This window comes from Mastigoproctus giganteus, chromosome 7 (genome assembly GCF_048544385.1).
Source record: "Mastigoproctus giganteus isolate SK-2022 chromosome 7, ASM4854438v1, whole genome shotgun sequence".
NCBI classification, from domain to species: domain Eukaryota; kingdom Metazoa; phylum Arthropoda; class Arachnida; order Uropygi; family Thelyphonidae; genus Mastigoproctus; species Mastigoproctus giganteus.
Window position 1 is genome coordinate 135789573 of NC_143581.1, and position 25614 is coordinate 135815186.

General features: G+C 37.8%; 1 protein-coding gene across 1 annotated transcript in view; it reads left to right on the plus strand.

The window, feature by feature from the left end:
• Usp7 (Ubiquitin-specific protease 7) overlaps positions 1-25614 on the plus strand; it is a 518151-nt gene that overhangs the window by 51088 nt on the left and 441449 nt on the right. Inside the window, exon 3 of the mRNA XM_090378438.1 lies at positions 19676-19778. Within this exon, the coding sequence (XP_090234564.1) occupies positions 19676-19778 (103 nt within the window). The remainder of the gene's footprint in view (positions 1-19675; positions 19779-25614) is intronic.

The following is a 25614-nucleotide window of genomic DNA, read 5'->3' on the forward strand; positions in this document are numbered from 1 at the left end:
CGCACACGAATATATAACTTCCATAACCATATCTGAAAACGATATTCTTGCATCCTTTGACGTTGTCTCCCTATACACAAACGTGCACATCGAATCCATGCTACTGGCCCTTAAAGAACTTTTAATCAAAGACGACACATTAACAAAAGTTGGTAATTATAAACCAGCTAGTCTGACATAAGTGATGCTGAATTTGAATAGGGGAGTACAGTGTATACAAGGACCGGTGGAGTGGATGGGGTTATGTCCTTATTTACGAAGTATATTAAATCTAAAACAGTGTGTCCAGATGACATGGGTGACTAGTACAATGTTGATTTAGTTTTGTGTGATATAAGCACTGGGACAACAAAATTGACAGCAGTAGTGTGGTATAGGTCTAATGACTGTTCAGTGCATACATACAGAAAGTTATATAGAGAAAGAAATTATAATATTTTGAAGACTAAATGATCAAGGCATAATACGTTATGGGTTGAGATTAACTATATAATTTCGGTGTAAATACGCCATAGTTTACCCATAAGTTTAACTACATACGTAGTGTAATGGCATCGTTTAGATTTTATCTCATATTGTGGCTATCTTCACAATAAGATACCAGGTATTGCACTACTTCAAATAAATAACACTTCTCTAGTAGAGGAGACTACTGTTATTTATTTTCAGTGGGCACCACTACCCAGACGCGTTTTGGAGTTTGTTGGTTCACTCATCAGTGGGCGGGCAGTACCCTGGTAATGCAGATATGCCATCACGAAGTTAATTCCACAATATGAGAGATGCCAAATGGTGAAGATAATGATAATATTTTGAAGACTAAATGCTCAAGGTTGAGATTAACTATATAATATCAGTGTAAATACACCATAGTTTACCCATAAGTTTAACTACGTACGTAGTATAATGGCATTGTTTAGATTTTATCTCATATTGTGGCTACCTTCACAATGAGGTACCAGGTATTGCACTACCTAGTCTTCAAAATATTATCATTATCTTCACCATTTGGCATCTTTCGTATTGTAGAATTAACTTCGCAACCGTGATGGCATGTCTGCATTACCAGGGTACCCGCCCACTGACGAGTGAGCCAACAAGCTCCGAAATGCATCTGGATGGCGGTGCCCACTGAGAATAAATAACAGTAGTCTCTTCTACTAGAGCAGCATTATTTATTTGAAGTAGTGGAATGCCTGGTATCTCGTTGTGAAGGTAGCCACAATATGAGATAAAATCTAAACGATGCCGTTAGACTATGTAACATCATAGTTTACCCATAAGTTTGATGATAGTGAAATTATAGTAGTCTTATAATACCGTGACAAACTGACTAAAAAAATTGAATGGCAAATGCCTAAAAAACGGTACTCACCTTGTATAAATCTGCAATAAATTTATTGGTAAATGGTGGCTGAATTTAGTTTGGAAGAAGCATTAAAAAGAATGGGATAAAAATATTTTTAAACAAATTTTAAAATGAGCGCAAGGAAGTAGAAGTGCAGATCTCCAATCCTTGGTTGTCATAAAAAGGTTGAAGGACGCGAATGAAATAAAAGAGAAGACCGGTGGCGCCAATAGTCGTTGCGAGAGACTTTCGTTAAATGAACCATCATCGGTTGGCAAATAGAAGAGAAGTGAGCGCGTGTTGTATTTAAAGTTGGTCTATACTCTTGTGATGCTCTTTTTGACACGTGGGAACTTTAGCCGTGAGAGGTTCCAAGCTGGTGAAAGGTTGAAGGGAAGTTTTGCATTAATAATATTGAGATCGGAATGGTGTCGGTACCATTCGATGGTGAGGGCTTCATATTGAAGAATTCTGTAGCTCGATCTAAGTTTAATAATAGTGATGGCAGAGTCAATAAGGGGGGTGTGGTTGTGGTTTTGAGCATGGGTTGTTAACTCAGTGCAGGATTGACTTGTCCTGAAACTGTTGAAGTGGTAGTATGCACGGGTGTTGGAAGTTGTGGAGGAACCGAATTTGGTGGTAGTGCTACCGATGTAACAGGTGTTGCAGTTTGGTTGGCATTTTATGAGATATATTATATTATTGAGATCATTGATGGGATACTTGTATGTTTCTTTATAAGAATTAAATAGGGAACCTAGTTTATTATAAGTAGAGAAAGTGAGGGAGATGTCGGTATGTTTGAATATACGTCGGAATTGTGCTGTGAGTTCACTATGGTAAGGGAGAACTATGCGAGTATTTGTCTTGTTACTGTGTCTGATGGGGTTATTAATGTTGTTTTTAACGGTGGATATTGTGTGTTGAATGAGTTGAGGGGGATAGCTCCTGGCTATGAATTTATCAGTAAGGTATTGAAGTTCATTGTGTAGATCGTTTTATGAAGAGCTGAATTTGATAGCATTGTAGATTTGGTTGTATAGGACGGTTTTTTTGGTACTAAGGGGATGATGTGAAGTGAAATGTAGATATTTACCAGTATGCGTGTTTTTTCTGAAAATCTTGGTATTTAAATTTTGTCTGTTGTATAAATAGTGAGATTAAGAAAATTAATTTGGTTGTCCGTTCCGATTTCGAAGGTAAGCTTTAGCCTGTCATGTATTGTGTTGAATTTTAAAAAAAGATTGTCTATGGTTGTTCTGTTGCCTATTATTAAGACATCATCGGCGTAGCAGATGTATAATTTAATTTCAGAAGGGAAAGGTTGTAAAATTTGGTTTTCAATAGTGGCGAGATAAATTTCAGAAAGGGGAGCAGAAATGCCTAAACCCATTGGTAAACCGAATGTTTATCGATAAATTTTATTATTAAATCTAAAATATCTAGCGTCTAGTAAAAGAGTAGTAAGTTCAAGGATGTGGTCAACTGAAAGAGAGGTACGTTTTGTTAAAGTGTCATCAGCTGTTAGAAGTACGCGTAATGCTTGCAGGGTGAAAGGAATATGCACGTTAGTGTATAGGGATATGACGTCAAAAGAAGCTAATATGTCTTCGTCGGATATGGTGGTGTTGCTGATTTTTTGGAACGCTTGGTTTGTATTATTAATTTTGAATGTAGAGAATCGAGTGAGTGGGGATATAATTTTAACAAGGAAAGTGGATAAATTAGCAAAAGTTGATCTACTAAAAGAAACAATAGATCTTAGTGGGTGGCCAGGTTTGTTTAGCTTGGTTATTCCAAACATGTGGGGCAGAAATGTTGTTGCGAATACATATCTGTTGTAAAGTAAAGAGGTTGATTTCTTTGTTCTGTCTGAGTTTTCTGAGAATTGTGTCAAGTTTATTTTTAAGTTTTGTAATGTTGTGGTTTCTGTCATTTGTATATGTATCTTTGTCGGCTAAAATTAATTCCATTTTTTCTGTGTAGGTTTCCTTGTCCAGGATAACGATTGTGTCTCCTTTGTCAGCTTTTTGGATGATGATATCTGGGGTTTTGCTTAGTCTTTGTAAATCCGAGAGTTGTTGTTTTTTTATGTTAGAGAGAGAGATGTGAGTTTAGAATTTATTATCCTGTTAGACTGGTGTATAAGTCGCCACTTATCGGGATGTTGGTCGAGTTTAGACTGGAGTTCGATTATACAATCTTTTATTGAATAGTGTTGTTCTTTAATGGCATAATATCGGTGTAAATACATCATAGTTTACCCATAAGTTAAACTTATGGGTAAACTATGATATATTTACACCGATATTATGTAGTTAATCTCAACCTTGAGCATTTAGTCTTGAAAATATTATCATTATCTTCACCATTTGGCATCTCTCATATTGTGGAATTACTGTATTTCCCCATGTATAAGATGCACCTTTTTTCAAAAAATTTGGAGTCTAAAAACTGGGTTCATCTTATACAGTGGTTGTAGATTTTTTTTTACTTGCATTTCCCGCTTTTTCACGCTTGTCATTGCACCCATTGTTTTGCACTTGGTACCGGTATATTAGGTCACGTTTTGCCACGTTCTGCCCAGAAATGGCTCAGAAAAGATTTTCGTACAGTGCTGAATTCAAGTTAAAAGTGATCCAGTTTGCAAAAGTGAATGGAAATCGTGCTGCTGAACGTAAGTTTGGTCCTCCTCCAACTGAGAAAACAATCCGAGACTGGCTACGGGAAGAAGAAACCCTACTGAAAACTCCACGGCAGAAGAAGGCCATTAGAGGCAAGTCAGCAAAATGGCCTGATTTAGAGAGGGAATTGAAGATATGGATTGAGGAGCAAAGGGCAATTGGAATTCCTGTGTCCACAAAGATGGTTCAGCACGAGGCAAGAAGAATTGCTGATGAAAAAGAAGTTACTGATTTCAAAGGAGGACACAATTGATGCTTCAGGTTCATGAAACGGAATGGACTAAGCATGTGTACGCACACCAGACTTTCCCAAAAGATGCTTGAAAGCTATGAGCAGAAGGTCCTTGAATTTGATCGTTTTGTCATTCAATGTCGGAAGACACATCGGTTTGAGTTGGGATAGATTGCAAATATGTACTAAGTCCCTCTTCAATTTGATGTCCCAAGTAACAGAACTGTTGATAAGAAGGGGGTGAAGACAAGTGGACATGAAAAGAGCCATTATACAGTTGTTCTAGCTTGTTGTGCCGACAGAACCAAGTTGCCTCCTATGCTGATTTTCAAACGCAAAACAATGCCAAAAGAAGACATTCCTCGAGGAGTGATTGTCCCCGTTCATGATGAGGGTTGGAAGGATCAGGATGGGATGAAGATCTGGTTTGAGAAAGTTTGGAGGAGGAGACCAGGTGGGCTCTTGCACAAACCTGCCCTATTGGTGCTTGATCAGTTCAGGGCACACGATAAAAAATACAAAGGAGATTGCTGCAGAGCAAAAAACAAAACTTGACATCCCAGCTCCAACCACTTGATGTCAGCATTAACAAACCCTTCAAAGCTGACATGAGAGACGAATGGAACAAGTGGATGAAGTCTTCTGGGGACAATTTGACACCAGCAGGAAGAGTGAAGAAACCAACTGTAGGAGAAGTTTGTGCCTGGGCGAAAAGATCCTGGGATAATATCAAGATTGAGATCGTTGTCAAGTCATTTAAGAAGTGTGGCATTTCAAATGCCATAGATGGAACTGAGGACAAGGCAATATATGAAGGCAGTAATTTGTCATCAGACACAGATGAGGACAAGCTAATGGATGGGAGTTTTGACATTGATGAGTTGTATGAATTTTATGATTAATAAAACTTGAGTTCAGTAACTTTATGTAATACATTTTTTTTTTTTCAAATTTTGGGCCCCAAAATTAAGGTGCATTTTATACATGGGGAAATACGGTAACTTCGCAACCGTGATGGCATGTCTGCATTACCAGGATACCTGCCAGCCCACTGACGAGTGAGCCAACAAGCTCTGAAACGCGTCTGGTGGTGGTGGTGCCCACTGAGAATAAACAACAGTCTCTTCTACTAGAGAAGCGTTATTTATTTGAAGTAGTGCAATACTTGGTATCTAAACGATGTCATTACACTACGTATGTAGTTAAACTTATGGGTAAACTATGGTGTATTTACGCCAATATTATATAGAGAAAGAAAGTGGGCCAGTAAGTTTTCAGGTGATACAAAGGTTAGCAGGATGGTCAAGGATGGTTATTTGTTATTTGTTTTTTAGGAGCATTAACAACTAAGGCCATATTGCTCCGGGGATATGCGGTGGTCATTCCCTGACCTTTCCACATCTTCCGTATTTGGTGGGCATGGGCTCGAACCCCGGTCTAATCAAGAAGCGTGTGCTACGCACTGCTGCTCCTGGCTACGGAGGCGCCATCAAGGATGGTAATCAGGGTGAGCTACTGTAACGACATCTAGGAAAATTGGGTCAGTGGGGTGGGCAATGGCAGTTGAAGTTTAACATCTACAAATGCAAAGTTCTGCATATGGGTACTGTAGTTCAGCGTATCTTATCAACAGTGTGTACTACATTCATGGTAGTGGAAAATGAAATGACCTGGAGGTAATTGGACAGTCAGATATGAAATTCTCTAAGCAGTGGAGACATGCTGCTAGAATCGATCATGGTGTTTTTTTAGCATAAAGTTTGCAAGCAGGAATATGGAGGTGATTATCCCTTTGTACAAGGCTGCAGTTAGGTCACATCTTGATTATTGTATACAGGTCTTAAGGCCTCACTTTAGGCAAGATGTAGATCTGATGAAACGGGTGCAGAGAAGGGAACAAAAGGTGGTCTTTCCTAGAACGGCTTTAGTTCTGCAAATTGCAGCTTCTGGATACTAGGCACTCATGGGGTAATCTGATTGAGATGTTTGAATTAAATCGATTTGAAATTGAATTGAAAGGCCTTGAATGGATTTAATAGGCTGGATGTGAATGGCATTTTTCCTCTTGCTGAGGCTACACCCATGAGGTGGCATAAATATAAGTTACGGAAGGATGGTTTCAGGATTGATGTGCAGCAGTGTGCCTTCAGCCAGTGGATGGATGATTGTTGGAACAGGCTTCCACCTGTTGATGTAGAAGTGGATGATTTGAATAAATTCAAGGTAGAACTAGACAAATTCTTGGAGGGTATGGATGGGAGAAGTGTGTAGTTATATTTTTTTTATTTATTTTGGCTGATGCTATCTAACCTTGCTTTCTTGCATCATTTCTACTACTACTATATTGCAGTGGTACAAATAATAAGAGCAGTCCTGTTGTTGTATGTAAAGTGAAAAGAAGGAGTTCACTATTGGAAGAACCATCAGAAGATAAAATCTGTTATTCATTTGTCTTATGTGAACAGAACAGACTTTTGATGATAAGACATCTAAAGGATTTTACACATGTAGAGGGGAAAAAATCTTCTCAGCTATTTCAGGTATATATAGAAAGTTTTAATATTATGTACTCTAGTGCTACTGTTCATAGGCCATTACTTGGTGTTGGACTTGTAAAGAAAGAAACATTTCTTTGTGAATGGCAGAGTAGTAACTTCTTCACTAGTTAAAAATGTAAAGGACTGGTTAGCTTCCAGTGGGATAGGGAAAGAAGTTCTCAGTTAATTGTTTGTGTTGTGGATGTGTATTATTTTGGTGATAATTTTAATCTAAATGCACGGTGTGGACTATAAAACCGATGACCTTTACTAGTATGATTCTGCTTGTGTTTGCTTTTAGGTGGTTGATGGCTGTATGTTCTTGAGGGAATACTGGATTCTGTCCATTGCTACTAAAGAAATGTTTGAGGATGCATTTAAAGCATCTACATCACGAAAAATACAATCTGCTGCACATCTGCTTTTTCTATTGGATGAGTTCGTATTCTGAAGGGGGAAGTTGAATGTTTAGTGATACTGCCATGCTCTATCAAATAGCTTGCTAAAGAGTTGTTTGTGGATGTAGTTTTTATTTTTAATGGTGATTGTGCGACAAGCGCCATCATGCTTAACTTGTGCAAGTATTGTACATACAGAATCATAATTGATTTGTGGTTGTTGATTTTCTTGGTAGGAAATAGCCATTCTTTAGCTATCGTATTGATTGACTATCAAACAAACATCCTTTAAACCAAACAGAATTAATTGTAGGAATAATTTGTACTCAGCTTTGTACTCGAGCAGACTCTTGATATTGCATTTGGTAAACTAATGACTCACGAGAAATAAAAATGTAGTGTAGTAGGAAAGTAAAAAGAATATGGATTAAAAGTGAAATAAGGCGGGCTTGGGCAGTAACAGACATTACATTTAAAGATTTTTATATTGATAGTTCACAAATTCAGCAAAATAACAAATATAACTTGAACATTTAACTTAATTCTACTCATAAAACTTACCATAATCTAATTCAGAATAAATGTTAAACTCTGCAATCAGTTTTGCATTGATTATATGGTTTAGCAAGATTCATTTGGAAATTAATGCGTACAGTTATTACTGTATACAGTAGTTCACATGAATTTTAGAATATGATGAAAGAATATATTTAGAAATTTCTAATGGTGAAAGTGTCTCCTCAGTGGCAAAACATTATAAAATCAATGAGTCAATGGTACGATCAATCAAGAAATCAGAAGAAAAAAATCCACCGTAGTGTCCGTGAAAACGCGTTAATTGCTTCAAAAATTTGCTCTGTAACTCGTGGTGATAGCACTGGCGGGATAAGTTTTTTAGCTAGCAAAGACCCCCCCCCCCCCATCACTGCATTCCTCATCATTAATTGTAAAAGTTTTATCCAATAGCAATATGTATATAAAGCCCAGTTTTGTTAGCATTCAAGATGGTGTTCTGGTTATGGGTCAGCAAAACATTTTTTAAACAATTCTCCTTCCATTCCTTCTTAGCTTCAGTGTCAGTGGTTGCACTTTCGCTGCATGCCTTATTTTTGAAGATAGTCCATGATGAGTCTTAAATTTCTGAAACCATCCACCAGAATACGAAATCTTCAATATTCATCCAATGTCCAAATGATATGCGAAGTTTTAAAAGATTTCTCTTTATGGGAACATTTTTTTTATTTTTACGTGCCCCGTCATTAGCCATTCCAAGGGTGCCTTTTCAAGGTCCAGCTATTTCACCTTTTGTCCTCTGATCCTACTCAGTGCAGCTGTATTCTATATGCTTTCAATTTTTTGATATATTGGAATGGCAAACAAAATTAGAATACACCATTATCTGTATGCTTTTAAAATCTTTATTTTTTTGCACTTGGCATATTGATAGACATACATAAACTTCTAGCTAATTTCATTAAGCCAATGTTTTTACGGCTCCAGCAAATAGAGAATTTTTGCTTTTTTATTGAGTGCCAGAGCTTGCACTTAAACTGGCATATTAATTTATTTTTTAGAGTTTCTTTATATTCCTAGTCACAATACTTTAGTTTAAATTGAATTTAGATAGAGATTTTGTTGGTTATTGCTTAGTATCAGTTTCGTTTGCTTAGTACCTGCAAACGAAAAGTTTTTAATTATACTTAGCCGCTTTATTGACTTAGTTGTTAGATTAAATTATTTTCTATAAGTAGCTTATAGACCTAGTTAAGCTCCGTGGTTTATTTTGAATTTAGATAGCACGATTTGGAAAGTAAATAATACCTTGTGTCCGTAGATTATCTGTTCGTAACTTGGCGCCATTGTTATAAGATACGTGTGCTAGCGTAAGGTTTAACGGAAAACTAGATAGCGAGTATAGTAGTATCAATTAATCAGTAAAATTTATTAATCTTATTAAATTTCATTGTTGATTGAATTGTACTTTCTTAACTAAATAAATACAGCGACCTAGTTATTACCAACATCACATCATAAATTAATACATATAAGTCGAGAGAGGATAAGAAAGTCATAAAGTAACTCGGAGATAATATTCAATACTGAAATACATATATATAGTGTTATAACTGCATTGGGATATAGGTTATGGTTATATTTTGTATTGGAATTTTATTGAACTTGAATAGAAATCGTGACTCGGACCAGAGCAGCAAAGCAAAAGGCTCAAACTAGTGGAAGTGCTGTGGCCCAGGGGAGAACTGAGGGGGGGGGTTGTCCTCTGAATCACAGTATATTGAAATGCACTGCTTGTTTGATGTTTGTGGACAATCAGGAATGGGACATGATATTGCCAAGGTGAATTTCTTTGTGTGCGCGCCATGTAAGGAGTCGGAGGAATTCAGGTGCCAACTTGGCATTGTTATAGGCTTATATGAGAGCTTGAAGGATTTAAATTGAGGGGCCCATCAAGCTCTCAGCTACCCACATCAATGCCAGAGCTTGCACTTGAACATCATGCAACACAGCGGCAACACCCAAGGCAGAATGCACTGGTCCCAAAGAGCTAGTTGTTGTAGGTGACTCTATTGTCAGGGAAACGGCAAACATATTGTGCAAAAAGGATAGATGGAACAGGATCAGGATATGTCTGCTAGGGGCAAAGGTTGATGACATTGTATGGCAGATATCATCCTTTAAGGGCACAAAGGGTGATATTGTTGTACACGTTGGCACTAATGATATTAAGAGTAGGAGACCGACAGAATTACTTAACAAGTACAAGACAGTGTTGAAAAAAAGCCGTGAGTTAGGGTTGAATTTGAAAGTGTCTACAATTCTGCCCAGACATGATAGGAGGGAGTATATGATGAGAGCCTTGTTGATCAATTCGACCCTGGAGAGATTGTGCAAGGCTCAAGGGGTAGAATTTTTCTCAGCCTATTCTGTGCTTTTTAACAGGAGAGACCGCTTTTACAGGGATGGGATACACAAATAGAAAGGGTGCAAGAATATTTGCTGATGCTATCAAGGCAGAGTTAGGTGGGTCGGAAAACTGCTAGCTTGGGGGGGATACACGGACTTATAGATTAACAGTAGCCGCTGGCAGAGGTAAAAGTGCAAGGCAATGGAAATTTCCAGAACTGCTGGGAGTTGTAGTGGAACAAGTAAATACATGGGCTTTGTTAGGGTAACCAAGAGTAGAAACGGGTGCATGTATACTTGCATGTACACCAATGCTACGAGTATAGTTAATAAATTCAATGAGCTTGAAGTGCTAGTCAAGACATCAAAAGAAGATATTGTTGGGATATCAGAGACATGGTGTCACACAGACATAAGCAGTGCAGAACTGGAATTTGGCGAGTACAATGTGTACAGAAAGGATAGATAGGACAGGAAGGGAGGAGAGGTTGTGCTGTTAGTTTAGAAACACACAAAATCTAAGGAAGTGCATCCAATTGATGTGGGTGGACAATGCAATGTTAAGTTTGTTTGGTGTGACATAAGCACTGGGAAAGAAAAAATTAGAGTAGATGTGTGTTAAAGGCCTAATGAATCTGTATAATGAGCAATTGTGCAGAGAAATAGTGGGCCAGTAAATTAGAGCTTCTTATAATGGGCGATTTTAATTTCCCTGTTATCGACTGGGATTTGTGGATTGGTCACTCACACAATAGCAAGGCATTTGTGGATTTATTGGGTGATTGTTTTCTACAGCAGCATGTTCGGGAGGCAACTAGAGGGAGTAATTCTCTTGATCTGATTATCAGTAGTGATTCTTCATGCACCAAGAATCTGCAGATAAAGGAACCACTAGATAGCAGTGATCACAGTGTGCTGAAGTGGGATTTACTCAAAGAGGTAACTACTATCAAGGGTAAAGGGAAGGATTTTTGCTTTCGTAAAGATGACTACAGTGGTCTGAGACAGTATTTAAATTCTATTTCGTGGGACCAACTGATGATGTTACCAACAGCAAATTCAAAACGGGAAGCATTCAAAGAACTTATCTTGGAATCTACTAGGCTTTTCATACCAACAAAGAAATATTGTTCAAGATTAAGGCTTCAAGATAAATGTATGTCAGGTGAACTAATTCGACATGTGACAGAGAAGAAAAATGCATGGGATACATAAATTAACATGTGACACAGAAGCCTATGATAGATATAAGTTGGTCTGTAACCAAGTTACAAAGGAGGTTAGGCAGACTACGAACAATCTGTGGCAAAGGATGCAAAGAAACACAGTAAAGAGTTCTTTACTTATGTAAACTCTAGAAGGAAGGGGATGAATCAGATTGGTCCACTTGATATCGATGGTTCAACTGTTTAATGATCTTGCTCAGATAGCTTACAAACTAAATGAATATTTTGCATCTACATTCACACACGAGCGATTATTCAGGGAGAGGGAATGCCAGAGGTGTATTCAACTCTGGCAATAAGCTAGATAATCTTAGTGGACGAGAAATTGTTGAAGATAAACATAAGAAAGGCACCTGGAGTGGATGGAATCTATGCAGTTATATTTAAGGAGGTGGCAAAGGAAGTAAGCAAACCCTTAGCCATAATTATGAGAGCTTCCCTGGACTCAGGGGAGGTACCCATGGACAGGAGATGTGCAAATGTGACCCCAATCCACCAAGGATGATCAAAGTGAGACACTGGCAATTACAGACCTGTTAGTTTAACTTCTGTTCCAGGGAAATTATGGAGGCACTGGTTAAAGAATCATTGTAGGATCATCTAGACAAGACTTCATTTACAGCTCGGACACAGCATGGGTTTGTTTAGGGGAAGTCTTGTCTGACAAATTTGATTGGATACTATGATATAGTCACAAAGGAATTGGATGCAAAGAATAACTTTGATATCATATATTTGGATCTTAGAAAAGCCTTTTATATTGTTGCACATGGAAGACTGCTACACAAATTGGAACAGAGTGGTATTGGAAGCAAATTGCTGCTATGGATAAAGGGATGGTTGACTGGGAGAAGACAGAGAGTGGTAATCAATGGACGCTGCTCTTCGTGGACTAATGTTATTAGTGGAGTCCCTCAGGGTTCAGTGTTGAGTCTGTATTTGTTTTCTGTATTTTATAAATGATATTGATGATGGTATATCAGGCTTAATGTCCAAGTTTGCAGACAATACAAAGGTTGGGAGGGTTGTTAATGACACTAATGACAGTACACTGCTGCAACAGGATCTAGAAATGTTGAGCAGATGGGCTGAGAGGTGGCAAATGAAGTTTAACATTGACAAATGTAAAGTACTACATATGAGAAGCAGTAATCCCAGAGTAACGTATCAACTTTGGTACCACACCGACAATGGTAAAGAATGAAAAGGACCTGGGGGTAATTGTTCAGGCAGATATGAAGTTTTCTGAGCAGTGCAGACGGTCTGTAAGAGTAGCTCATGGTATCTTGTCAATGATATACAGGAATTTTTCTAGCAGGTTTAAGCAGATGATTATCCCTGCTAGAAAAATAGTCAGGCCACACAGGTCTGGAGGCCTCATTTTAAGAAGGATGTAGAGCTGTTGGAACGAGTACAGAGAAGGGCAGCAATATTAGTGAATGGAACAAAGGGTTGATCTTAGGAAGAAAGGCTTAAATTTTGTAGATTACAGTTTCTGTAGACTAGGCACCTGCGAGGTGATCTGATCGAGGTGTATAAAGCTTTGAATTGTTTGATCATGCTCAATGCGGATGGAATTCTTCCTCTTGCTCAGAATAATTGCCTGAGAGGGCATAAATTCAAACTGAGGAAAGATGGTTGTAGGATAGATGTGCAGAAGTTTGCCTTTAGTCACCGGGTGGTTGATTGCTGGAACAAAATTCCATCTGTCATTGTGGAAGGTGATAGCTTAAATAGATTCAAGGCAGAATCTGTCAAACATTTGGAGTGAGTGGATGGGTGAAATAAGGGTTGGTTTTTTTTTTTTATTTTTTTGTGATGCTGTATCAAGTGCCTTTGCTAATGCTAAAGCCAATGTGTATTATAGCCTAAGCTGCTGATGCACTAACAAATTTTAACAACAACAACAGCTAAAGCCAACAAAAGTGTGAATTGCCACTGACTGCAGGAAATGGTCAAAAATGATTTCTCCTGATCAGCCTGCAAGGTTGCTGTTGACTTCAGTAAATTAGCATCCTTGATTTCATCATATATATATGTAATTCATATGATAAAATCAGTAATTTCCCCTTTAGGTGATGAAATGTAATGTTTTTGCAGCATAATCCTGGCACTTTTTTTTTTTTTTTTTTTTTTCTTTTTAGAAAAATATCGCATTATTGGCTAGTTTTTGTTTAATGTAATGTAAAGATAGATATAGAGGATTTTTTTTTTTTAAATGCAAATACCGTAATAAATAAAAGCAAAAAGTAAGGTAGAGTTGTGGAAATTTTTAGGTTGTTATAGAGAATTTTTGTTTTTCAAGGTTGTTAAAACAAATATAAATAGCATTAGGTTTATGGGAAAGACATACCACACAGGTTTAAACTAGTTAGAAAGAGCTTTGACTGTACTGCAATTAGGGTTATATTTGTATGGTTGTGTTTGTAGTATTAATTTGCTGAATTTGTTTTGTGGTATTTAGTGTTTCCTTTTCTAAATGGGCTGGAAACTTATAACCATGTTGGTATTTATAATAAAGTATGTACTTTTAGTTATTTTATTTTATTTTTTCCAGTATTATTGTGGTAGTACCATGGCCCAAGATACGTATAGCAACTATCACTGAACTATACCAATGCATCATAAATAGTCAAACTAATAGATCAAACTTGATCTGCAAAAAGATCTACACCTGAAAATTTCATGATTCATTATGCACATACTGGGTGTTCGGAAAGTCACTGTGCACTTATTTATTAACAGATATGTTTCAATATAGAATACAGGAGGTAAATATGAATGACAATTATAAACAATGGTATTTGAACCTGCCGGTATTTAATGATGCACCACAGAATAGAAGTACACTGTTGAGAAAGAATGCAGAAGCCTCTGAAAGCTTCAGTTAGTATTTTAGCGCTTTTAACCTAGTATATTTTATTGTATTTTAAATTCGGTATTTGTATTATCACCTTGTATATTTACTGTATATCACAGTTGTCTTATTTTAAAATTGCTATCATCAGTAATATGGTATTTTGTTTTGTTTGTAAATAAATTTATTGTAAATATTAAAATTTTAAGAATTTGGTTTTTCGTCTTTCGTTTTTACTTCATTGGTTGGTGAGAAACACTAAAAAATCATAGTATGAATATACCCAACCCCAGAGGCCTATTTGAAGAATTATAAACAATGTTGAAAGTGATTCCCCCCCCTAACATCAATACAGGCTTGGATCCTTCTTATTTTGTTTCTAAACACCACTATCAGTTGCTCGCTTGAAATAGACTGAATGAATGCTATTATTGCTGCTTTCAAGTCATCCAGTGTGCGCGGACAAGCTTGATACACTGCAGATTTTGCTGCTCCCCATAGAAAAGTCTGGTGGATTTAGATATGGTGAGCGTGGGGCCACCACGTCTGTCGAAACAATGCGGTCTCCGAAACATTGCATAGATCTGTGAGATGTGTGGGCAGTAGCGCCATCCTGTTGAAACCACGAGTAATTGATTTCATCACTTGTCATTTGACCGATGAAGGTGTGAAGAATCTCCAAACAATAGCGCTCGCTGTTTATTGTGTTCATAAAGAAAATAGGGCCAATAATTTGACGTCTGGAAAAACCCACACACCACCCTTGAAATCATGTAGGGGTGTTTGTGCAAAGTGTGAGGATTATAGGATGACCACAATCTTGAATTTTGCGAATTAACATAACCCGTGAGATGGAACCATGCTTCCTTGGTGAAAAAGGTCACATCCAACACATTAGCTGTATTCTCTTCGATAAATCGGTTAAACCATCTGCAATAGCATATTCGTTTTTCACGATTAGTTGCTTTCAATTCATGTACCGCCATTATTTTGTATGGGAAGAGCTTTAATTTCTTTCTGACTGCTTTATGAGCAGTTCGAAGACCAATATCATGCTGCTGAGCTAACTTTTGTAATGATTTTGATAGACTCTGCAGCACACTGTCAGAAATATCCAACAGTTTCTCCTCCGATAGCTTTTCTGGCCTTCCACAGCGTTTGACATCACCCACTGTTCCTGTTTCCCGAAATTTATCGACGAGGTTACGAACTGTGTTGCAATGTGGAACAGGTGTATCTGGGAATTTGTCAGCAAATTTCTATCGCACCACATCTGTGTATCTACCACCTTCTCGGAATACGTGTTCGACTAGCCATACATGTACTTCAGTTGTTAAAACCAAAGTTTTGATTGGGATCAAAATCTGAAATATAAACATAATATGATTAGAAAAGTGCACAGTGACTTTCTGAACATATTGGGATCAAAATCTGAAATATAAGTGAAATATGATTAGAAAAGTGCCCAGTGACTTTCCGAACACCCTGTACATATGATCTTAGTTCTAGTCTCGGTGATATCCATATCCTCATTATAATCTCTTCTAGCCACCCCTCGCTAGTGATGATTTTACCCATTCTGTGAAATTCATGTTTCCTTTACTGCTGTCCTAAGTGCAAACCACTCTGAAATTTTTAACTATTTACTCCACTCAATTTTTAACAGGCAAGGGTAGGAAATTTGTTTCTTGCCCACTGGTACAATAGAAGCTGTCTTATTCAACGTTATCAGAACTGGTAGTTAGTCATTTAATTAAGAGTTGGTTAAAGCAGGGAATAAAAAAAATATACAGGGTGTCTCAAAAATATTAGTACAAACGTTTAGGGGAGGTAGGTAACATCTAAAGGAATGTGAATCGTATAGGAACCAAAATGGGAAACGTCACCGTAAGTCAGTAAATGCGCTGTTCATCAGTTCGTGAGAGGGAAAATTTCTGGTTTACTCATTCAAGCAGTAGTTGCCGCACGCAGAACATGCATCGATATATGAACTGTGAGCCGGCAGACATGCACCTAGTGTATGGATTAGCAGAGGGCCCAGGCGCCTCCGTAGCCAGGTGGGAAGAAGCAGCAGTGCATAGCACACACTTCTTGATTAGACCGGTGCTCGAGCCCGTCACCACCAAATACGGAGGATGCGGAAAGGTCAGGGAATGACCACCGCATATCCCCGGAGCAATATGGCCTTAGTTGCTAATGCTCCTAAAAACCAAATAACAACAACAGCAGAGGGCCCACGCGGTGTGCACCCCCATGCAGCACAACATCGCTTCGCAATAAATGTGTGGGCAGGTATGGTCGGTGACTGCTCAGTCGGCCCATACCTGTTACCATCTCGCAAGAACTCCGCTAAATATCAGATCTTTCTTGAACAAGTTCTACCAGGGTTACTTGACGATGTTCCAGCAAATGTGAGACACACCATTTGGTTTCAAAATGACAGGGTGCCTGCCGATTGTGGAAGGTGAGTTTGTGACCATTTGAACAGGCGTTTTGGTCGTCAATGGATTGGCCGTGGTGGACCCGTTGCCTGGCTCCCATGCTCGCCTCGATTTCTTTCTGTGGGGGTCCTCAAATGTATCGTGTATGAATTGCCTGTGGAGACTGAAATGGATCTCGTGGCGAGACTCGTCTGCACTGCTGCTACTGTCAAAGAAACTCCAGGCGTGTTCGACCGTGTCCGCCAATCCATGCTGCATCGGTGTCACGCATGCATCGCGTCTCATGGTGGAACTTTCGAGCATCTGTTGTAACATCATGAAATGCATCCATCTCGTACTCCATTGTTAATATTATGCCAAATAAATGTTTGCCACTAGTTACTGTCTTGCGTCATTTCTGCTTCTTGTGCCTCTGCTACTACTTTTCCGTGACGCTTCCGGTTACGGGTTCCTATGCGATTCATATTCCTTTAGATGTAACCTACCTCCCCTAAACGTTTGTACCAATATTTTTGAGACACCCTGTGTGTGTGTGTGTATATATATATATATATATATATATACACACACACACTAAAGAATTTTTTTTACTTTAAACTCATTTTAAATTAATTTAAAAATGTAATGATTTTACATAAAATCATTATTTCCACTGTTTTGATGATTAAGTGTAAATGATCTTGCAGCATATCTTTTTTTTTTTTTTGTTTTTTCTCTCCATTATTTCGGTAGGTAACATTATATAATTTAGACCTGTTTCATTCATGTTGTAGACTTGTTTTCCAATCAGTTTTTCTCAGTTGATGCAAATTTTTAAGTAGCAGTTGGTGTAAATTTCTTACTACTAATACTGAATAGATAAATACAATTACATTTTTTTTTTGGCAACCAAGCCCCAGGGGCTCACATCTGGTGAGTATGGGCTTGGCACACCCAGGGTCCTGAGTTGGATATCATCATTCTTCCCTTTCTTGGTGATTCCCTTTTACTTCTGACTCTTGTTCTCTCTCTCTCTCTCTCTCTCTCTCTCTCTCCCTCCCCCTCTCTCAGGGTAACTCAAATTATTTTTTGGCTGGTGCAGCAAAAGACTCAGGCTTCCTTGAATAATTATAATAATAATAATGTGTTGCTGTTAATTTCTGCAACATCAATCTTTTGATACAAGACTAAGGTTTTTTTTATTTTATTGTATTTATAATTCTGCTATTATGTATCCCTTGATTGCTAGTTCATGTCATGTCATGTTTCTTGTATAAGGTTTCTGCTTTCCATTTGAGAATGGCAACATCGCATTCTGTGTAACATTTGCAAATACCATTTATGTGGTGATAGTATTGTATGTGAGAGCATAATGCCGTCATAGAAAATTTAGATGCTAAATCGTTCTTAAAACTTTGATTTTTGCTTATTTTTTTATGTGGAGTAGAAATGATTTTATTGGTTAAGCAGGCAGTTTTTCCCCCATGTTGAAACTAGTATATGTTATAGATAGTATATAAAACTAATATACTAATGTGTTTGTAAATATTGGGTTTGTAGTACTCTGAGTGGCCACTTGATTAGGTGTACTGTTCTTTTAATGAAAAGAAATGCTCTTTTGGTAACAGCATCACATGTTTGTACCATATGATATATATAGTAGACATCTGCTATGCATCAGATATATATAGTAGATATCTGCTATGCATCAGATATATATAGTAGACATCTGGTCTGGTATGCATCATAATGATAAAATTCCTTAGATATGTGTGGATGTTGTATTTATCCATTTCAGAACAAGAATGGGCAGGAAGACATTTAAGTGATTTTGAATGTGATCTAGTAGTCGGCACCAGATGTGCTGATATGTGTAACATGGAAATTGCAGCCCTCCTGGGAATTTCTCAGACAACTGTGTCTTATGTGTATGAAGACCAATAACCAAAAAACATCCAGCCAATGGTGATCCTGTGGTCAGAAACAGCTTGTTGATGTGAGAGGGGTGTGACAAGATGTGTACATAGTGACATAACTGTTTCAGTGAATCAAATAGCAATTCAATACAACAGTATCCAGCAAGGCATTTCAGAACACACAGAACTCTTCATACTTTGTTGGATAGGGGCATCACAGCTGAACCATATTCCACTACTATCAGCAAAAGAAAAAGTAGTTATGGTAACAGTGGCTCAGGAATGGGGAATTGGAAAAATGTTGCTAGTCTGAAAATCCCAGTTCCACTGTTTCATACTGATGGAAGGACTAGAATATGGTGTAAACAGCATGAGTCACTCGACCCATCCTCTCAGGTATCAGTGATGTAGACTGGTGCTGGCAGTGTAAATGATGTGGGGAGTGTTTTTGCAGTGCACATAGGAAGCCTACTACGTTGGCTTCCCCAATCACCAGGGGAGAGGTCACTCACCAGATGAGGCAGAACATGCTCTTGGGTGTAGTGAAATTCAATTTGCAGCAATTGTGGGAAGCAGTTGAATCATCTTGGACTAGCATTCTTCTGGCGTGCTTTTGACACTTAGTTGAGTCTAAGTGTCAAAAGCATGCCAGAAGAATTCCATTCTCCACTGGGTGGCCACTTTACCTTAAGTGACAGCACTTACAGGTAACCTGGAGGTTAAAGTGGCTACCCAGTGGAGGATGGAATCTTGACATATGGCTTATTAACATATTTCGAGATTTAAAACTATTTTTTCAGTGTGGTCTTATTTATGTATAGATTGCCATTGCATTGAATTTTGCTGCCAGGTCTGACTGTTGTCCACTGACATGATTAGTAATAGTACCACTGAAATAATTGTTTCAAATTTAGGATAAAATACTTCTTTTGAGAAGTGCTATTTATTTGAAAATAGTGCAGTAATAAGACAAGTTGTTGAAAAGTTGAAGTACTATATGTACAAAAAAGCCAGTAGGTGAGTGAACGATATATTGTGACTTGTCTTTCTTAGTCAGGATTTAGTATCTGATATATGTAGAAAACTGTTGACATTGAATATTACAGTAATTTAATGAAGGGATAATTGTTTTCAGATGAAGCACGTTCTGAGGCAACTTTCAGATTTGTAGTGCCTAATTTTAGCAAGCTTAGAGAGACATTGCTGAGTTCACCAACCTATGTCAGGAATCTTCCATGGTAGTGTGATTTTTATCTTTTTTTTATATATATGCATGAATAAGTTTTTATTTACGTAAATAAAAATGTAGTAAACCCTTGGTATTATTTGTGGAATAAGTTCCTTTGTTCTTGATTTCAGATGAGATATTCTTAACAATATCTCACTTGAAATCAAGGTGATCTTCAGTTCTATACTAATTAGCATATATTGTTTGTAATAACCATGCTTACTATATCAAAAATAAATATATATAGGCTTATATATTCTATATAAAGAAGGAATAAGTAATATACAAGGTGTGGCAATGAAGTTCTGGATTGGTTCAATATGAAGACCGTATTGAGCTCAAAAATTTATTTTTATTCAAAGTAATCTCCACCTAATTGAATGTACTTATTACACTGTTATTTTTTTCTTTTCTTTATATCCTCAACATCATGAAATCTCTTTCATTTGAGGGCAATTTTCCCATTGGGAAAGAGGAAGTGATCTGCTGATGCTAAATCAGGAGAGTAGAGTGGATGGTTGATATGTACAGCGCTATATTTTGTCAGAAATGTTTTCACAACAGGTGCAGAATGGGCGTGGGCATTGTCTTGCAAAAAGATACAGCTGGCTTTCTCTTGAAATTGTGGCCTTCCCCTGTATTCTAAAGAATACTTCAGTATTCTTTGAAGCACCTGCTAGAATGCAGTATTGACAAGTACAAATTCCTTGTGAATTACTTTGTTTGCCAAAGAACATGATCTTGGATGTCTGTAAATAAAACTTTTGGGCCTGGGCCTTGATGTCCATTGCATGCTCTTACATTGGTGGTACTGAAACACTCAGCACTCATATCCAGTGCAGTACAGTTAAGAAAATTTGGATAGGCATGACAAGTCTGGATGTGAAATCTTCACAATGACACTCTTTGTTGCTGATCTGTCAGACTTTGCGGCATAAATCATTTTGCACAGACCTTTTCCCTAAATCTTCAAGCAGAATTCGGTGAATTATCTCCTTATTGATATTCAACTCATCTGTCATTCTGAGGTTCAATCGACAATGTCTTGCCACAATATTCCGAAATTTTGCAACTCTGTCCTCATTTTGAGAGGGATTGGTGGATGTCCACTTCTTTGGTTAAGAGCAACCCTTTGTTCTTCTCACCAATCTTGTTGCCCTTCTCTGTACTCATTCCAATAGCTCTACAACCGTCCTAAAACGAGGGCTCCACCACACATGTATGCAATACTCAAGGTATGGCCTAACCATTGCCTTGTACAAACTGTCATTAACAACCTTGCCAATCTTTGTATCATCTGCAAACTTGGACATTATGCCTGATATCATCATCATCATCAGCCATTTTCAATCCACTGCAGGATGAAGGCCTCTCCAGCAACTTTCCAGTTGCTTCTGTTTTGAGCACTGGACATCCATTTACTATCCACAAACTCATGAATTTCATCTATCCATCTCCGCCTTTGTCTTCCAGGTTTTCTTCTAGCTCCTCTTGGATACCATTCTGTTATTTTCTTAGTCCATCTGTCATCATGTCTTCGAGCTATGTGTCCTGCCCAAGACCATTTTAGTTCTTTAGTTTTGATAAGAATGTCCTTTACTTGAGTTTGTTGCCTAATCCATGTGTTTCTCTTCTTATCTAACAGTCTTATTCCCAATATGATTCGTTCCATTCTTCGCTGTGTGGTTCTCAGCTTCTCTTCCATTCTTTTGGTGAGTGCCCAAGTTTCACTTCCATAAGTCATGGTGGGGAGTATACATTGGTCCATTATTTTACGTTTCAGACAAACTGGGATATTGCTCTTCAGTATGTGACTATATTTCCTGAATACTATCCATCCAAAATTTATTCTTCTCTTGACTTCCAGCCATTTATCATTATTACAGCTAATAACTTGTCCCAGATAAGTATATGACTCCACCTTTTCAATTACTGCTCCTTCAATCATTATGTCTCTTTCTGTGGCATACTTGTTCATCATTACTTTTGTTTTAGCCATATTCATCTTTAGTCCAAAATCCTTAATAGCTGTGCATAACTGATTAAGATTTTCCTCTAATTCTTTGGGATCATGGCTTATGACCACAATGTCATCTGCAAATCGCAAATGGTTTAGGTACTCTCCGTTCACATTGACTCCTTTCTGCAACCAGTCTAATCTTCTGAATATGCCTGATATACCTTTGTCAATATCATTGATTAAAATAAAAACAATGGGCAAAACACCGAACTCTGGAGGATTCCACTAATAATATTAGTCCATGAAGAGCAGTGTCCATTGATTACAACTCTGATCTTCTCCCACTCAACCATTCCTTTATCAAATTTTTTTTTTTTTTTTTTTATATGAAAACCCCAAACACAAGAGGTATTAGAACCTATAGTACTTAGTACTGTGCTTGGGTTGGAGGTTGAGAAAATGAAAGAAGATATTTTTTGACATTAGACTTGAACTTCTGTAGACTGTAATTTTCAGGAAATACATATGAAGGAAGGTTGTTCCATAAAATGGAAATTGAATGAATAAATGAGGAAGAAGAAAAGTTGGTTCTGTGAGTTTGAAGTTGGACAATAAATGGATGTTGGCTGGTGGCGACACAAGGTTGTGCCGCCACCAGCCAATCTGAACAAATCCACCAGTCCGAACAAAGCTATTGCAGCCAATAGCTTTGTTCGGACTGTTTTGAAGGATAGAGAGTGGGAATTATAGCAGCCAATTCAGAACAGTCCCCATGGAAATATCTATAGAAAAGGCATGCAGCAGAAAAAACAGTACGTCTGTGAGACAGAGAGTGGAGAGACTCTGTTAGAGACGAGTCATTAATTAACCTAACAGCCCTCTTCTAATGGAATCTAGAAGCCTGTGAGAGGTTTTGAGGCCACCACGCCAGATGTGGGAACAATATTCCATGGTAGGGTGCATTTGCGATTTGTACAGAGGGAACAGCTGTTTGGAAGAAAAGTTTGGAAAGAAGTAACACCAACAGTGAAAGAGAAAACCAAGTTTTTTAGAAGCAGAGGAAGCAATAATTGTAATGTGCTTGTGCCAAGAGAGATTAGAAGTCGGAGTAATCCCCAAAAGAGATATATCATCTTGCTTAAAAATCGGATAAGCAAGATGATAAGTATAACCAAAGATAAACCAGAGCTGAAAAATCCTTTTTGCGAGATATAAAACCAAGGTTTTCCAATAAATGTGATAAGGGTTGTTCAAGAGAATAAATGACGAGATTTTAAAGTGGAGTGTGGAATAAAGGATTCCATTCTTACAAGAATAATTTCACTGACACAATCTGAGCAAACTGACATCAGAAGTTTTGAAACAGTTATCTGACCAAGGAAAAGAAGAAAAGAAATCTCACAGGTCATCCCATTTTGCATTATTGTACAACACGAGTTTGGGAATAGTCATGAGATAAAGGCCTCATGAGATAAAGGTCAAGACTAATACTCAAGATTTCTAAGAGATACAAGCTAACGATTATAATGATTTATGCACCAACATCGAGCCATGATGATGAAGAGGTTGAAGAAATGTACACCGAAATTGAGAGTCTTCTAGATGAGCAGAAAACCCACTACACTATTATTATGGGAGACTTCAATGCTAAGGTTTGAAAAAGACAAAACAGTGCAGAAAGGGGAACTATAGGAAATTTTGGAATTGGTGAAAGAAATGAAAGAGGTGAAAGACTTGTGGAATTTGCAGAATCTCAAGGACTGTCAGTAATGAACACTTTTTTTCAAGAAAAGGGTGAACAGAAAGTGGACATGGAAGAGTCCAAATGGATTAACTACTAATGAAATCGACTTCATCCTCACTAACAGAAGATATATTGTGAATGATGTTACCGTCCTGAATAAGGTAAATGTTGGAAGTGATCACAGAATGGTAAGATGTACACTTGATATAGATGTAGGAAAGGAAAGGAAAAAACTGACTCGAGTAAATAATACAAAGGTCTTTGAGATAACAGAAGAGGAGAAAAAGCAGTATGTACTGGAACTTAAGAACAAGTATGAGCTTCTGCAGACTGCTGAGGACCAAGATATCGACGAGGAATATTACAACTTTTTGAAAGTGATAAAGCCCAAGAAACCTATAGGGAAAAAGAAATCCAAAGAAGAAAAAATTAGTTAAGAAACACTTGTCATGATGAACCAAAGACGACAAATGAAAAGCAAGAAAAACACTGACAGGGAGAAAATTGAGTATACTGAGTTATGCAAAGCCATTAGAAAGAGGCTCAGAGAGGACATAAGAAGATTTAACACAAGAAAAGTAGAACAAGCATTAAGGGAAAACAAAGGATTTAAATCAGCAGCCATGAGCAGTAATACAGAAAGACAAATGATACTGAAACTGAAGAATAGCGATGGTGTACTTATAAACAGCAGAGAAGGCATAATTCAAATAGCAGAAGACTACTATAGAGAATTATACGAGGAGCAGGGGAATAATGCCAGCAGTGGGGAAGATGGATTGCAAAGTAGCAACACATACGACATACCCAATATTCTTCCTGATGAGGTAGAACATGCATTGAAGAAAATGAAGAATCAGAAAGCCCCGGGGGAAGATGAAGTTACTGTAGAGTTGTTAAAATTGGGAGGAAGAGACATAACACAAAAACTGGCAAGGCTCTTCACAAAGTGCATTAGAAAAGGTGTGACACCTAATCAGTGGAATAATGCAATCATAGTTTTGCTGCATAAGAAAGGAGATAAATCAGAAATTGGAAATTATAGACCAATTAGCTTGTTATCCCACATCTACAAGTTGTTCACAAGGGTCATTACTAACAGATTAGAAAGAATACTTGATGAGAATCAACCGAAAGAGCAAGCTGGCTTTAGGACAGGATTCTCAACTATGGATCACCTTCATGTAATATCACAGCTAATGGAGAAAGCAAATGAATATAAAACACCACTATGCCTGGCATTTGTGGATTATGAAAAGGCATTTGACTCCATACAGCATAAGGCAATGTTTCGGGCACTGGAAAGACAAGGCATTGATACCCCATATATTATATATGGGGTATCTGTGTGTATTACGATAAGTGTTTGCCTTTTATTTACATGATTGTTGTTTTATATTGTACTTAATACGTAGTCATATAGTTATAGTTACGCTGGTTATTTTTTATTTTAATTTAGATAAAGAGTTTTTGTGGATTTTACTTACGATAGGTAAAACCGTTATTTTTGTTCGATTTTTGTAGCCATTGTTTTTGTATATAGGGAATTCAAAGTTTTTGTAGGGAATTCAAATTTTTTAATTGAGGTAGCTCTAACGCATAATTATATAGTAATACGCTTCACTGTTTCTATTTCATAGTTTCTATTCAAATACTACTGACATTTAATTTATTGATTTTATTAATTTAAACTACCATGCCCCGAACTAGAGCAGCAAAGCAACGGGCACAAAGTGGCAGGAGTGTTGTGACTCGGGGGAGAACTGAGGGGGGCGATTCTCCAACGCGTCACAGCCTAAAAAACTGTGCGACTTGTGAAATGTTTGCCGAACTCTCTGGAACGGAACATGATATTGCCATGGGGGATGTCTTTGTGTGTGTGCGATGTAAGGAGTGTAAGGAAATCAGGCGACAACTCAGCGTTGTTATGGGCCTATATGAGAGTTTGAAGGACAGGGTGGATGCCCTCGAAGGAAATAAATTGAGGGGCCCATCAAGCTCTCAGCTGCCCACATCAACGCCAGAGCTTGCACTTGGTCATCACGCAACACAGCGGCAGCCCCCAAGGCAGAATGCGCTGGTCCCACAGGAACTATTAGTTGTTGGTGACTCTATTGTCAGGGAAACGGGGAACATGCTATG